Here is a 17,051-nt window from a genome sequence, read left to right as displayed (position 1 = left end):
TACACAATGATATCATCTGCAAATAAAGATAATTTTGGGTTTTTAAAATTCTGTTTCTTTGTTACATTAGCTACAGCATACAAATTGATGGATTATCCTAGAGATAGTGGAGACTTATGACTCATATAAAGAGTGAACTCTTTAGTATTTTGCACTTTAATATGTTTGCTTTCGGTAACTGGTCAATAATCTCATCATTTTTAGGCAGGTTCTTTTTATTCCCATTATACTTAAGTCACAAGGAAAGGGACCTACTTGACTTTAATGTTTGAGAGGGTCTCTTTTTCTGTTGGTCCAGTCATTAATCTTGATTCTGAATCAGATAGTATTTAAGTAATCCTAATATTCCCAATTATTATTATTATTACTGTTATTTTTAGTTAGGACTTCAATATAATAAATTTTTAGGGGGAACAATACAGTCCATAACAGGCAGGGAATGTAAAACAAACAAAAGCAATTATAAAAGCTCCTGGAAATACGAGAGGTTGAGCAAGAGAATGTGTTCACAACTCCAACTTGATAATAGTCTCTGTCCTCTTCCTCCACTTCCTTCCATAATATTCATTTTTAAACCCACATTTCCCTGAGAGTCTACAGTTATTACCTAAGATAATGCACTTGTCACTCAGGGCCTGCTCAGTTTAAAGGCTCATATCTCTTTTTCATTCTAGCAAATTCTCATAGTTTATTTTAGGTAATAATTTCCTTTAATCCATTTTCTGTTTACCCTTTTTAGCTCATACTATTTGGAAGTTGAACCTTGTGAATTGGTTGATTGTTTATCTCTCTTATCTTTAATGTTTTCCAACTCTTCTTTTTATTACACTGTTTGAAATATTTTATCTTCGAAATCTTAGCCCTTTTATACATTGAAAATCTTATTTTTAATTTTCCAAAGTTCTTTCTTGTTCTGTTTCTTGGTGATAATGTAGTTATTTATTTTAGTTATTTTTAATTCAAGTAAAACGTACATAAACATGTACAAATAGTAAATGTGGCCAATTATCAGAAAATAAACAAATCCATGTAACTATCACTTTAGAAAAGAAATAGTAGAACATTGCTAGCGTTCCAGAAAGACCCTCTTAAGCATCTTCCGCATCATTGCTTCCTCCCTCCTGCTGTAACACCATCCTGACTAAAAACATAAGAATAGTTTTATATGTTTGGCTTTTTTCTCTCAAGATTATGTGAGATTTATCCATGTTCTTGCCTGTAGCAGTGGTTTGTTTAGTTTCACTGTTTCATGGAATTACATTGTATGAATATACCACAATCTATTTGTATTCTTGTTTTTGGATATGTGGATCATTTCCAGTTTCATATTACCATGAATAATGCTGCTATGAACATTCTTTTACATGTCTTTTTGGTGCATGTATGTATACATTTTTGTTGGATGTGTTAGCGTGGGTTTTCCCAGAAGTAGAGTCTGAGACAAGGGCTCTGCAGGTAATTTATTTGTGAAGTGAGATCAAGAAGCAAGAGTGAGGGACAGGGAATTAAAGAGATGCGAGGAAGCCTCTGCGAGCATAAGTGAGAGACTGGCCATTGAAGTGTGTGGCTGGCCCTCAGTCCCGCAGACCCTCAGAGGACCCTTGTGTACTGTGTCTCAGACCTGTCTGCCTGAGGGATGGAGGAGGCATGCAAAGCATTTATCAGCTTCCCAAACCCCACTGGTTAGGGGTGGCCACCAGGGTTACCTCCATGTACTTCTGGGTAGTGCATGCACATGTGCCTTCAAATGCTTTTGAGCACAGGTTTTAAAATTTTAGAATTAGCTAGAGGACACAGCTTAGAAGCCTTCATTATAAAAATGGAGAATGTAAGTGTTATCAATCTTGATATAAAAATGAAAATCTAATTAAAACCGAGATGTGGAAGGGAGATTGTAAGTGAAAAAGGTATATGTGGGTGAAAAAAAATCTAATTTTTCTTTTTGTAGAATAAACAGATATTGTCTCAAATGGTACATTATTTAAAATTATGATGTCAACCAAGAACAATTATAAGGCAGAAACAGAAAGTAGTTATATCTGGTCAGTGGAAGTGGGATGGGAGGAATGCTTATTTGGGAACACTTCTGTAAGACTTGAATTTTTCTACCATACACAGGTTAATTTAATAAATCACATTAAAATGTAGTTTCCGTATACTGATGCAGAAAAAACAAGGATTTTTAAGTGGAAAAAAGTAAGTTATGTATACAACAATGAGTTGTATGTAGCTACCTTTTTTGGTAAGTGTATATGCATATATACTTATATTTGTGTTATAAAAATGGAGAAAAGGTTGAAAATCGGGCAGAGAAACCAAGGGAACAAGTGAGACTTTTTTGATCCGTGTAAACATGTTTATTGCTAAGTGAAATAAGCCAGATACAGAATGACAAATCCTGTCTGATTGCACTTATATGTGGAATCTAAAATAGTCAAAATCATGGAAACAGAGTAGAATGGTGGTTGCCAGGGACTAGGAGGTGGGGAAAATGAAGAGGTGATGGTCAAAGGGTACAAAGTTTCAGTTAAGCAAGATAAGTAATATGTACAGCATAGTGCCTATAGCTAACAGTACCACATTGTATACTTAACATTTTTTAAGAGTAGATCTGACAAGTTAAGTGTTCTTAACACGCACATGAACAGGCACACACACACAAATAATAATGATAATATGGGGCTGGGAGGAAACTTTGAGAGGTGACAGATATGTCTGTGGTCTTGAAGGTGGTGATGGCTTCATGAGTGTATACCTACCCCAAACTCAATCGAGTTGTATATATTAAATATGTATAGCTTTTTACATGCCAGTCATACCTCAATAGATTGGTTTAAAAGGATTAAGTATTGCTGTAAAATAAAACTGAAAAGAAATCTTTAAAGGACTAGCCAGATTAAAATTCCTGAGTTTATATGTTGAGTTAATATCTTTATTTTTCAAGAAAGTAGTAGACTAAAACTGACTTTACCTTTCTATTTAACCTGTAAAACTTGATTTAAAATTGTTATTTGAATATTGGTTTAGTAGTGCCCAGGATAGTGTCATAACAGGTAACATATTGGAAAGATGGATCTTCTGTATTTTGATGAATAACATTTTGTTTTGCAATTTGGGAAATTAAAAAATTGTATGCACCGAATTCCTCCTTTTCCCCTGAGGCCTGTTAAGCTTCTTCTTTTTCTCTCCCTCCCTTCCTTCTACCTAAGTCCCTATGCTGAGGGCTCTTGTAATCCAGTGGGCATGAGACATGTGCCACACCAGAAGATTAAGCTCTTAAATACCAGTGGCAAGGGCCAAGAATTTCCACAGCAGGTAAATTTCAAGAAGTCATTGTGGAAATTGGTTTTGAACCTGATTGTTTGTAGATGTTCTTTACTCCAGGATTGATGTATTGAGGATTTTAAAAATCAGTGAATAACATACATTATTTTTATTTGTTTCTTCAGATTTATGTTCATTTGCCAAGTGTAAATCATAGAAAGGTTGAAGTTTTTAAAAATTAAAAAATTTTTATTGTAGCTGTTGATGTCATTGGGGTTTCCAATTCTTAGAGAAGCTTACTAAAACCAAAACTGTACTTGAAGGCTGTGTCATGTCTTTTGCCTGGTATCTACTGTTTCATATAGATCATGGAAGATTAAAATAAAGTTTTTTTGGGCTTCCCTGGTGGCGCAGTGGTTGAGAGTCCGCCTGCCAATGCGGGGGACACGGGTTTGTGCCCCGGTCCGGGAAGATCCCACGTGCCGCGGAGCGGCTAGGCCCATGAGCCATGGCCGCTGAGCCTGCACGTCCGGAGCCTGTGCTCTGCAGCGGAGAGGCCACAGCAGTGAGAGGCCCGCATACCGCAAAAAATAAAAATAAAATAAAATAAAGTGTTTTTTTGTTTGATATATATTATTTCAATTTAAACTTATTTTGTTATTTGGTGCATGTTGTCAGTAAGTTCTACAGGATTAGCTGGTAGTAAGACTTTACTTTTGGGATATAGATATTTCTATAGAAATTATCATTTGTTTGCTTTGTTTACCAGGAAGCAAGTCTGTCTATTCACAGAACATATTTCTGATTTAATTTAGATTACATTTTATTTGAATTCAGTAAACATTTTATTTTATTCATCTGTGTTCAGTTAGAATTTTGTTTTATTCAACTATTATTGAAATTTTTTTCTTAAATTTTATTATATGTAGTTGGAGTAGAAGAAAAGTATGAATTGAGAAGGACTAGGTTTGAACCCTAAATCCACTGCCTACTAGCTCTGGGACTTTGGAGAAGTGACTTCACTTCTCTGAGCTTTAGTCAGAGCTGAGAGGAGAAAATGAAATATCTGAATGTGCTGTATAATATATATGATAATGTTTAGCATAGTTTTAGCACATAATACGTATAATAAATGTTTTATCATTTTTCTAGAAAACAGAGTAACAAGATAATACTTTTTAATCTTCTCTCCTTCTATACACATTAAAATATTCATTGAACAAACAGCATCATAGAGAAAATGAAAAGAATATTCACCTACAATTCTTCAGTTCTATTTTTTTTATATGTATATATTATTTTTTTTTTAATTTTTTTTTTTTTTTTGCGGTACGAAAGCCTCTCACTGTTGTGGCCTTTCCCGTTGCGGAGCACAGGCTCCGGATGCGCAGGCTCAGCAGCCATGGCTCACGGGCCCAGCCGCTCCGCGGCATGTGGGATCTTCCCGGACCGGGGCACGAACCCGTGTGCCCTGCATCGGCAGGTGGACTCTCAACCACTGCGCCACCAGGGAAGCCCAGTTCTATGTTTTAAACCTGAATTTTTTAATTGTTCTCAAAGTGCTATTCAGGGACCCCTGCCAGTCCCTGAAATCCCTTCAGAGGATCTGCAAGATCAAAATTACTTTCATAATAATACTGGGACACTACTTGCCTTTTTCCCCTGGGTTGAAGTTTGTGCGGATGGTGCGGGAGCAGTGCTGGGTGAGACTCAGGGAGGCACCAGGCAGCACCACCAGGCACTCTCCGTTTAAAAGCAAAACAAAACTTCACTGAAGAAAAGAATGTCCTTGATGAAGCAGTAAAAACTTATTATTTTGTTAAATCCGAGCCTTTGAGAATACATTGCTTTAATATTCCAAATGACAGAATAGGAAGCATGCATAGAAATACATCTGTATACTGAGGTACAGTGGGTTGTCTGGAGAAAAAGCTCTGGTATGTTTGCTTGAATTGTGAGCTCCTCTAGCTGCTTTTTTTCTCAGGATGCCATTTTTACTTGAAAGAACGGACAAACTAACTATGGTTATTCGGACTTGACATTTGACAGATATTTCCTCAGAAAGAAATGAAGTGAGTCTGTCACTTCAAGAAAAACAACTCATGGTACTTGCTACTAATGATAATGAGTCTAGCTTTCATAAAACAAAATTATAATTTTGAAAAACGTATCTGTTCTCAACACTTAAAACTTACGAGATTATTGATAATATTAACAAATGTGATTTTTAAAAATATTGTATAATGAAGTGTGAAATTTTACAAATGGATGAGAGATCCATTCAAAGTATATGATAGACCAATGGATTTTAATGTAGCAGTATGTAAAACATTCACTTGAAATGGTTTCAGAGTCCACCTTGCAACCTAACCTTTAAGAATGACTACTTGTTGGGCTTCCCTGGTGGCGCAGTGGTTGAGAGTCCGCCTGCCGATGCAGGGCACACGGGTTCGTGCCCCAGTCCGGGAAAATCCCACATGCTGCGGAGCGGCTAGGCCCGTGAGCCATGGCCACTGAGCCTGCGCGTCCGAAGTCTGTGCTCCGCAACGTGAGAGGCCCGCGTACCGCAAAAAGACCTTAAGAATGAGTACTTGTTGAGTTTGGTGACACATCAGAGAGGAATATCCAGTCACCTGAAAAGAGTATTAGAACACTTCTCCCTTTTCCAATAGAGTATTTGTCTGAACTTGGATTTTTTTCATATCTTTCAACCAAATAACAAATCATATGAGATTGATTACAGAAGTAGATATGAGAATCCAATCATCTTCTCTTAAGTCAGATATTAAGAGATTTGAAAAAATGTAAAAGCTATTCTCACTAAATCTTGTTTTGTTTTTGAAAATTTTTTTAAGTAAAATGTTATTTATGTTAACATGTAACGGCTTTATTTTTAAAAATGAATTTAAATAAATATTTTAAAGTTTTCTTAGTTTTACTTCCAATATCGTTAGTATAGATGGTAAACTTTATAAACAAAGGCCCTTTGAGGTCTTAAGTAGTCTTTAAGGGTGGAAAGAGATCTTGAGTCCGAAGGTTAGAGGGGTGCTGCTTATTTCCTTTTCCCTTTTAGCTGTTATCCATATGAATACTTAATTGGGAGTAAAATGATAAAGCCACAATATGATTTATTAATCCTGTTATCAGTATATGGTTACAGTAAGTTGGTATAAATATAGTAATGATAAAAAGGCAAAACTCTCTTCAGGTGAAAATATATTTGGATCTTTCCTGAATTTAAATGAAATTAAGAGCTAGATTTAACTATGTTTTTGAAAATTTATTCTCTAAAAAAAAAAAATACACACACCCATTACATATATCCTTAGTGTATGCTTTCTTTTGAATTAATTGTTATAGAAAGGTTTCAGTTGAAAACTGGTTGCTACATTCTTCTTTTGGTATTTTCAGTTATAACTAAATGTGTGTATTACTTGTCAGATCTCTTATGCTCTGACCCTGCGTAAGTGGTAGTTATTAGCTTGGAAGATTAGGTAACTTAGAGGACCCTGATTGGTTGTACCATGAAAGCAACTTAGAGGGTTCATCTGTGTAAAGCACAGTGACCTAAATCAGCTATGTCCTCACTGCCCCTGGACTCTGCAAGGGACTTGATGCACTACACTATCATAAACAAGGCATTTATATACCACTATGGAAAGATTTCGGCTGGAGAAGAAGTTACCTGTATGTACCCAGTTATGATCTTGTGTTTTATTTACGAACAAGTTTGAATCTTTCAGAGTTTAATAGTGAAGCTTGAAGAAATGTCAGGCTTACTAGCACTGGCTTAGAATAGTATCATCCTCTGTGTCCTTGGCTGTGGAAGTCATCTGCTGAAAGGAGTAAATCCTTGTGTTATATTAACAATGTTTGTAGCATTTTTATTATTCTATAGAATTCATTTTTTGATTAGTTAGTGTTACTTGAATGAGGCTTTAAGCAGTTTTATATGGCTAAGATACTAGGAAAGAAGTTACTTTGTCTTAATGGTTAAATATGTTTTGAAGCTAAACTGAAGTATTTGATAACTGAAATTACATGGTTAATAATCATAATTTATGGGAGGTGTTACTTTTGGGCTATAGCCATATGTCTTATAATGAAGAAATTACTTTGTGATAGGGATCTTCTGATGCTGTTTTAATAATGGATTTTGTAAACCTCAGGTGTCAGAAGAGGATAATAGCCTAGGTTTATGACTTTATTGTTAAATAATCTTTTAACACTCCTTTCCCCCTAATATGCCTTTGGCATGTTAAAGTCTCATTTTTATCATTTGACCAAGACAGTACAAATTGTGAATTTTGGCTTTTCAGGCAGGATAAATGACTATGAGAGATATTGGTAAGACCTGTTTGATACAAAACTTAGATTAGATTTTGCTGGGAATTCCTACTAGTGAATTGAATTTTGATTTTATCATGTGTTGGTGCTGGGCTTTTTTGTTTATAAACTGATTGATTAAATTCCAAACTGTTGAGTACCTATCTATGTTTAAGCTTTAATTGTGTTCATAAGGAGGCCTTAAGTGTATCCAATATAAATTTTTTAGCCCAGTGTCTTGTCCTTTGGAATATACACAACAGTCAATGAGTATTTAACCAAGGCCCAGGCCCTGCTTGATGCTGAGGAGACAGTGGTGAGCAAAATGGACATGATTCCCTTCTTCTTGGAGCTTATTGTTCAGGCTGGGAAACAGTTAAGCAGCTAGTTACATAAATATATAATTACAAGTTTTAATAAATACTATAAAGTACTGTGTATTCTCAGCCTGTATTACAGTGACCTTGGTCTCTTGTCTCCTGGATAAAGAACAAGTCCCTTAAGCTCTGTGGGGTGTGTGTGTGTGTGTGTGTGTGTGTGTGTGTGTGTGTGTGTGTGTAAAATGAGAAGATTGAAATGGAAAAGTAAAACCCATCCATACCTATGAGTCTGTGAGACCTCATTTATTCATCAGGAATGGAGAAGATAATTCATTTACGCCTTGATTTCTTATCGTGGGGAGCCCTACCTTAGCTGTAAATTAACTGATAAGCTGGCCATTTGATTATATTACAGTTTTTTATTCACTGATGTATCCTCAGTATCTGGAATGATGCTCAGCACATAGTGTACATACACTCAGTAGATATTTGTTGAATGAATGGATGAGTCCAAACTCCTAGTCTTTATTTAAGGAAATGAGACTTTTTTTTATGGTCCATCAGATTCATGCGGTCAGGGGTATTAACCAGGGAAAGAATAGACAAATAGACCATATTGCTGAGGGATTTCCTGTTTTTTTCTTGTCGATTTTTGGTAAAAAAAATTCAATGGAATTCTAAAAATACCTAGCTAATGATAACCCCGGCTGACCGAAATTGGGGAATTTTGACAGAATACCTGCTAGACCTTCTGCTATAAAACATCTACTGGATCTTTGTGTATGTGTGTTTTTCCTTTTGTGCAGAATGCCTGTGCTTTTCTATACATTTTAGTTACTGATAAAGTTGAGATAGTTTTTTTAAAAGCCCATTTCAGAAATAGATTTTATTATTATCCTCATTTCTGTTAATCAATTTATATATACTCGATAACCTAAAGTAAGTGATTCCTATGTGTTTTTTGGTGTGTGTGCTGAGTTAGAACTTGGAATGAATATAAGTATCTCCTCATAGCAAGAGTGCCATAAATATTTGTGATTTATAATTTCAGATAGACCCTAATGAGGCTTTCCATTTGTCCATGACTCTTGTGCTTTGTAATGAAGTTTCTGACAATAGTGTTTCACTAATAATCTTCTTTATTATTGGAATCTGTCAATTGTGAGTTTTAACACCTCACACCTCTTTGAGTTCTCTTGCTCTTATATTCTTTGACCTCTTCACTTTTTCCCTTTGTAACTTTTTCTTAGGGTGTGTATTTAAAATAAAAATTTCTGAAACTTTGTGTTCCAGTATCTGAATCTATCCAGTTCCTCCTCTGTCTGGTGACAAAGCATTTTTCCCAGGGTTTTAAATTTTTTTCTGTCGGAATCACATGATTGCCTGAGTTTAAAATTTGTGATTTTAAATTGCTTTAATTTTCCATATACCTTTTACGTCTCTTCCACCTATTTTAGAGTAATGAATCAATCAAAAAATGCCAAGTGAATTCTTTAGAAACTATGAATATCATTCTTTGGCTTTTTATTTTGTGAAACAGTATTCACTGATGATTTCTCCTTTTACCTGGATTAGGAAAGATTATTTGCTTACCCTTAAGCGTTTTGCCCATAAATTTAAAGTTTTTTTAATATTAAGTTCAACTCTTGGTAGTAGGTGGGATAAGATTGGGAATTGGCAATATTTGGAAGAAATAGATTTAGGGTTGCTTGTAATACAGTGAAAGTATATAGTAACTTTACAGTGTTTTCTTGTGAATTGGAATGTATATTTCATTTTCTGAAGGATTAAAACAATGTGAATGACGTGGGAGTGGTCCCTATAAGCCCTCCTAAAATGGTTAAGGGCAGGAAGCAGCCTCTCTTGAAGAGCATTTTAAATATATATAGCTTAAGTCTGTAACATAACTGAGGACATGGTGTGCAGACTGGCGTGCAGCAGAATCACACAGAGGTTATTGAAAATACGGGTGCTTGGGCTCCACCTAAACTACTGGGTCAGCATCTCCAGCACTGGGCACAGGAAGCTGAATTTTAACAAACTCTCTAGGTGTGTCTGAATTTATAATATATCATAAAATCTGAAAATCTCTTAAAGTAATACAGTTCTAGATTCTTATGAGAGTTAGTTGCCTTCTCTTGGCATTTCATCCTAGATGCTTAGGAACGCATTTCCTATGAATAATTCTCCTATACAACCACAATACTATTTCAGGATATATTTTGAATCTTCATATCAGTTTTAATTAGGAAATTAATAGGTATTTGTTTCTGTAATTGTTAAGACTTTGCTAATTAATCTAGTTTTAAAGCTGTATGGTAGATGAGAAAGCATTTTTAGTCTCCTTATTTAGATTCAGTAAAATGTGGGCCTCTTCTGTGCTTGTGCCCTTGTGCTTGGCACACTCACATGGCACCTCGCCTCACAGCTCTTTCAAGGGCAAGTAACACTTGTAGATGAGGACCAAGTAGATAGGTGACATGGCTTTCAAAAGATTTTATACTTAAGTCTACCTCTGTGTTCACAAGGTTAAAATAAATCAAAGCAATATAAGAAAAACAATAAATCCAGAAATCAGAGGTAACCAGTTATACTGTTTGCTTGTATGTCCTTTCAGTTTCAGTGTTCATTGTGTAAATTCAGATATTCCTCTTCTAGGGACTTTCTTATACAGAAAGTAGTATGCTGTACGTGTGGTTCTCTACCTTGTGTGTATTTCATTTTATAATAGGTCTTAAATATTTTTCATGTCAGTATATAGCATCTTAATTTTTTTTAGTAGCTTGGTATTCCATCAAATACATTGCCTTTCCTCTTTTAAGGGCCCCTGGGGATGGTTTCCAGTCTTTTCCAGTTACAAGCTGCAGTAAATAACCTTGCACATTTGTTACTTCATATAAAGAGAATTTAAACTTTCTTAGTGATCTTATATGGATAATTCTTAAATCTGTTGTCTTCTGTGTTGTAGAGCAGTTTTATTCTGGATAGTTACCTTATTTTATAAATAAAAAATTGAAACCAAGGCAAAATAATTTTCTTAAGATTAGAGTGAGTCAATCTTGCATTGGTATACTTAGGGTGCCTTTTTATTCTTCCATGTATTTGAGTTTTCCCAGTGCCTTGGCTTTATTTCATTTTAGGTAGGCTTTATAAGGACTGGCTTGTGTGGCTTACTCATCTGAGGTTAGGAACGAAAACATTTTGATGTCAGGGGTGGCTCTTTGCTTTTGCTATTTTTAGTTTTCCACTATATTCTTGGAGTTAAAAAATGAAGAAGAGTTTTTTCTAGATACAGATTTAAAAGTAACTGACACATTAAATTGAAACTTGAATTTATTCTTTTTAAAAATTACCAAAATTACATTTTTATTGTTAACAGAAAATTAAACACTACAGGGTTGTCTGTTTCTGCTTCCCCAGCCATCCGTGTGACACAGTGTCAGTGGTTTGATGTTTAACTAAACTTTTAAATATTTACATGTATTTTTTACATCTATTTCAAAAAGGAACTCAAATAAAATTGTACTTTATATAGTGTCTTAACTAGATCTATATTTAGAAACATGGCTTAAAGCTTATCCTAAGGTGATAGAATTAAAAATGCAGTGTTTTTTCAGAAGTGTATTTCTACCTTGAAACGTCAATCCCTTCGTTCTGAGGGATATATTTATCCCTCAGAAAATATATATATTTTCAATATATAGCCATATGCACCTGCATATTTCGATGAATTACTTGTAATATGTTGAGATGGGCAATGTGTGTGCCTTTCTGATTCATGTTTCACAGTTGTTGAAAAGTAGATAATGTTTTTAAGGGAAGGGAGAAATGCAGATACCCCCTCCCTGTTTTTTTTGTTTGTTTTTTTTTAAACAGTGTTGTAAATTTTCCAGACTTCAAAAATTTTAACCTTAGTTTTTTCTACAAGTTATGCATGAAAGCATTCTCATTGAAAACCCAAACAGTAACAATAAAATTATATATTCACTTGGCTTTGAGTCACTTACTCCAGGCTTCAAAGAGGGTATCTAAGGAGAGCAAGGTGAGTGGACCATGAGAAGATGAATAGATGGACATCCTCTTTTTTACATGCCCCTTTTGGCACACGTGGCAGTATTTTTCTGTGGTAGATGTTTACAGGTCAAAGAGTATGTGTATTTTAAATAAATATTGTGAGCTTGCCCAACTTAGCTGTTTCATAGTGTTAGCTGATTAGTGTTAGTACATCTAAACATGTAAGTACATCTGCATAGGAATAAAAGAGGTTTTTTTGTTTGTTTGTTAAGGATGAGAGATAAGTATATTGTTTTGCTTCCTTGGCAGTTGTTCTGTTGAAACGAAAGTTTGGAATGGGAGCAGTTAATCCCTTTTAGAATACACACTGTGCTACCTCTTGGATCATACAACATCTGTGTCTTTTGTTTGAGAGGCAGCTTCTTTTTTGTACCTACCTGTGCATGCTTAGTGACTAAATAGCATGACATCATTGGAGGAATGGTTTTAGAGTGTGGCATGCTTAATGGATGGTAATGATTAGTTCTTCATTCTTGTACGTGTGTGTGTGTTTCCTACTTTTAGCCTTTCCTCAATATTAAGGGAGTGTGACTGCTGTGAGGTAGGTTACCACACATACAGCTGTCTCTTCTTTCTTAGTCTACTATATGAAAATGTATAATGGTCTACACAGCCTGTTTCCCAGTCCTTTAGATGTAAAGCCTTAGCAAGTCATTTAACTTCTGAGTTTCCTGTATTAAATTGAATCCTAGTCCTTTAGAGTCATATACAAGACCTCTTGATATCCAGGTCTATTTGATTCTACAGTTTGGATATCTAGCCTTCCTTCAGAAAGTAAGTTTGGATATTGAGATCTGCATTTCCTTAATATACTGTGTCTGTTTCTGAGTTTCGGGTAGCAAATAGTGAGGGTTTGGATAGTAGGGAATATATTTGAAAATTTAATCAAATTGATTCAGTTCCTGAGTTTTAAGATATAAGAATTAAGACACTGAGAGTTTGGATAGCAAGGAATAATTGTATATGAATTTATTTTGTATGCACTGAAAAAAAAAACCTATACCCAAAAAGTAAGATATTTTAAGGTCAAGAGTTAGAGGAGACCTTAAAAGATCATTTTACCCAAACTCCTGTTTGATCCTTTCTAAAACAAACTGGCCCTCCAATTGATGCTTGGACATGGAAAGTGGTGAGAAGCTGACTGCATTATATGTCCTTCTGGTTTATTGTTTTAAATGGAGAGGAAGTGCTAGGCAGTGAGCAACCATGGAGACCATGGGGAAAAATAACTGTCATCTGATGGATAAAATAACTTCCTTCTAAAAAACTGATAGTGGAGTACTATAAAGTTATCAATTAAAGCATAAAGACCATGAAAGAGAACAAATTAGATTAGTTCTTTTCTTTCTTGAAAGCTGTTGGGGTTTTTTTCCTCTTCTCCTTTGGGAGGTTTGTAGTACTTTGCTTCTTTCTGAGCAGGAATATCATCCATTTCCGGTTGCCCATCTTTTTGCCTGCCTGAGTGGCTGGTTAGGTCATCTACCTCTTCATCAAGCCCTGGCTCCTCTCTGCTCATTTCTGTGTTTTTTTAGCCTCTTCCTGGGCCATCCTTTTCCTTCCGTTCATCTCTTGCTTTGATCCTTTGACAGAGGCATTGTGGGACAGGATTTCTCCAGTATGAATGCCTTGCCAAATGAGGTTCCATATTCTGGGTTCCTCTGTACTACACACATGCACACTCCACAAACTGATCCATGTCACCCTTGAAGTTCAGATAGGCCTTTGTCACATCAGTCTGCTCTTCCTCAGAACCTTTGTCTATCTTTTCAGAACCTTGAGTGTCCTCCTCCAGTGTGTGTCCCAGTCCCAGGTTTGGTTGAGTACAGCGGAGTCCTTATCCACTGTCCCCTGCTCGTTGTACTCTGCTCTTTCGTCTCTGTCACTTAAGACGGAACAGACTTCCTTGAGGAACTGGAAGTGGCAGGTGCTGTCCTCCTCATCACTCTTGCCCACTGAGTCTGGGTGCACCTGTAGGGCCACCTCATGGTGGCTCTGCTGGCCATGCCCATCAGCAGTGAAGGTCTGTGAGGCTGCAGAGCCCTGCTGGGCATGAGGCCAGTGTGAGCCACAGCTCACATTAAGACTTCTGAAGGGAAGGGGCTTCGTCCATCTGTCTCAGTCAGTGACGCAGAATCTTGTACATACTAAGTTCATAATAAGTAGTTAATGAGGATTATATAATGTTCTTTTGAAAGTTAAGAAGTTGAGAAGGGAAATTTAAGCTAAAATTTTCTTTTAAAAATAGTCTGTGTAGTGTTTTACAGTAAATATGGTTAGTCTTTTTGTTGAGCTGAAGAATGGAACAAAATTGTAAAGGTTGACTTCCACAACTCAAAGCTGGACTCTGCTTAGAGGTTACATTTTGGCATGGCTTTTCCTTTGTAGAGAAATAAAAAGTTCATATAACTTTGATTGTTTCTTGGTAACTTATGAGTGAAAGTGATACTACATGTTAAGTCTATGGACTTATTTTTGATCATTATATGTTTAACCATAATCCAATCCAATATCCAATGTAGCTGAGCTAATAAGCGGGGTTTTTTTTTTTTTTGGTTAAGAGTACCTAGGAGCAAAAAAAAAAAAAGAAGAAGAAGGAAAGAAAAGTATTCTATATTGATACCTAAGGGTTTCCCTCATCCCCGATTTTCTTTAATTTCTGATCTGGAGGGTTGTTCCATTGAAGTGAGTATGTGTACCAGTTACCAGTAACTTCCATAGAAGACCAGTGAAAAATCTTTGTCATTTCAGTTCTTTCCATGAGATTTTTGAATGGTCTTCTGTAGAGTAAAAAAAAAAAAAAAGCCTATAAACATACTTTTGAAAGAATACAGTTAGCTATATTACGAATTCAGTTCTTTGAGAGGAAGGCAATCTGTTACATATTTTTGGCTGTCTCAAATAACACACCCTATTAAGTAGGTCCTCAGTATATATTGATTTCATGAGTGAATGGGAATAATTTCTTTTTAGGGTCCCGATGAAGAAGCTGTTGTAGATCTTGGCAAAACCAGCTCAACTGTGAACACCAAGTTTGAAAAAGAAGAACTAGAAAGTAAGTTTGTTTAAAGTAACTTGATTAGCAGGATAAATTACTAATGAATGTTTGTTAGTGTCCTTTACCTATTATTTGTTGAAATATTTGTTGTTGTCATTGTAGAGCATACATTTAGAAGAGTGTTCAACACTTTTCTAAATATAGTTTAAAGAAGAATAATACAGCAAAACCCCATTTAACCACTACTCATATCTGCAAATAGAACATTCCCTGAAATATAAATATCAGAATGCTTTTCAAACTTTACTGATGGTTACCATTACTTATCTTGGAAATTGAAATGCCACAATTATAAAATGAGTTAATTCTTTAATTGTTTTTCTAACAGCCTGGGTAATTTGAATTATGAGCAAACTATAGCGTGCCAGACTAATAAGCCACAGTTATGACTAGTTGTCATCTAAACGTTAGTTTTATATGTCTGTTAATCAGCCTTTTAAAGTACTTATAAAAACCTCAGCATAGAATTGTGTAGCAAATGAGTTATTTGCCAATCTGTTTTCCTGAGCCGGAAGAAGTCCTGACAAATGGTTTTTTTGTTTCTTTCTTTTTTTTGAAATAATTTTAGATTTACAGAAGAGTTGCAAGGGTAGTACAGAGTGTCCCCTGTATACGTTTCACCCAGCTTTTTCTAATGTTAACATTTTATTTAGGTGTAAGTTTATGAAAATGAAGAAATTAACATTGATACAATACTACTAACTAAACTACAGATTTTATTCAGATTTTACTAGTTTTTCCACTGGTGTTCTTTTTCTGTCCCAGGATCCCGTTGAACAGCTTAGGTTGTGATAGGACACTTAGTTGTCAGGTCTCCTTAGCCTCCTGTAATCTATGACAGTTTCTAGATCTTTCCCCATTTTTCATGACCTTGACATTTGGAAGAGTAGTGGTTAGATACTAATAGAATGTCCCAAAATATGGGTTTGTCTAATGTCACATTGTGACATTATAATCTCATAGCCCAGATCATGGGTATGTGAGGAGCATACCGCATGTGATGTGCCCCTCTCACCTGTGGACAGGTGTTATTGACATAACTTAGCCTGTTATCGACATAACTTACCCTGTTATGTTAACCCTGAACACTTGCTTAAGGTGGTGTTCATGGCAGATGTTTTGATAGACTTATTTTGGGGTCTTTTTGAGACCTACATTATTGAGTTAAAGTCTTCTGTGACAGCTGAATGGGGCCATTGCTTTACAAAAAGAGGTGGAAAGAGACACAAATAAGTGTTCTCCACATTTGCTTCCTGAAATGGAAAAAAAACCCGTTTTTTTAAAGTAACCTGTGTATCTAGTGTATTTATCAGTCGATGGTATTAGCCCTTGGTGTAATTAGCCCTTGGTATAACAGAGCCCTTGGTGCTCTGTAAAATAAGAGAAGTAACAGGAGACTAGCATTGTTAATTACATGAACTTATACATAATTCTTTTTTTTTTTTTTTTTTTTTTTCCGCGGCACGTGGGCCTTTCACTGTTGTGGCCTCTCCCGTTGCGGAGCACGAGCAGGCTCAGCGGCCATGGCTCACGGGCCCAGCCACTCCGTGGAATGTGGGATCTTCCCGGACCGGGGCATGAACCCGTGTCCCCTGCATCGGTAGGCGGACTCTCAACCACTGCACCACCAGGGAAGCCCCATAATTCTTTTTTATCATAGTAAATTTTGTATACTTCTGTGTATGTTACTTTTTTTCCTTTTTGGAAAACTAATACTAGCAATACTCAGAGATACTGCAGGTTTGGTTCCAGACCACTGCAATAAAGTGAATATTGCAGTAAAGTGAGTCACGTGAATTTTTTTGGTTTCCTAGTGCGTATAAAGGTTATGTTCATGCTATATTGTAGTCTGTTTAAAGTGTGAATAGCATTATGTCTAAAAAACAATGTACATGCCTTAACTAAAACATACTTTATTGCTAAAAAATGGTAACCATCGTCTGAGCCTTCAGCAAGTCATAATCTTCTTGCTGGTGGAGGGTCTTGCCTTGATGTTGGTGGCTGCTGACTGA

The 17,051-nt window shown here is 35.8% G+C and overlaps 1 protein-coding gene and 1 pseudogene across 5 annotated transcripts in view; one reads left to right on the top strand and one right to left on the bottom strand.

Moving 5' to 3' along the window:
• The window catches only part of SLC4A7 (solute carrier family 4 member 7), a 125,119-nt gene that overhangs the window by 27,132 nt on the left and 80,936 nt on the right, over window positions 1-17,051 (top strand). For 4 of the 5 annotated variants that reach the window (XM_029241690.1, XM_029241689.1, XM_029241693.1 and 1 more), the window contains exon 2: window positions 14,955-15,036. In XM_029241690.1, coding sequence (XP_029097523.1) covers window positions 14,955-15,036 — 82 coding nt within the window. Of the gene's footprint in view, window positions 1-2,921; window positions 3,316-14,954; window positions 15,037-17,051 lie in introns of those variants that run through there. The other variant, XM_029241694.1, reaches the window with a different exon arrangement.
• On the bottom strand, window positions 13,307-14,621 carry LOC114907042 (annotated as a pseudogene).

This window comes from Monodon monoceros, unplaced genomic scaffold, assembly GCF_005190385.1.
Source record: "Monodon monoceros isolate NGI ecotype Baffin Bay Population unplaced genomic scaffold, NGI_Narwhal_1 Super_Scaffold_3, whole genome shotgun sequence".
NCBI classification, from domain to species: domain Eukaryota; kingdom Metazoa; phylum Chordata; class Mammalia; order Artiodactyla; family Monodontidae; genus Monodon; species Monodon monoceros.
Note: the sequence above shows the minus strand (reverse complement) of the source record. Positions and strands in the feature narration are given on the sequence as shown.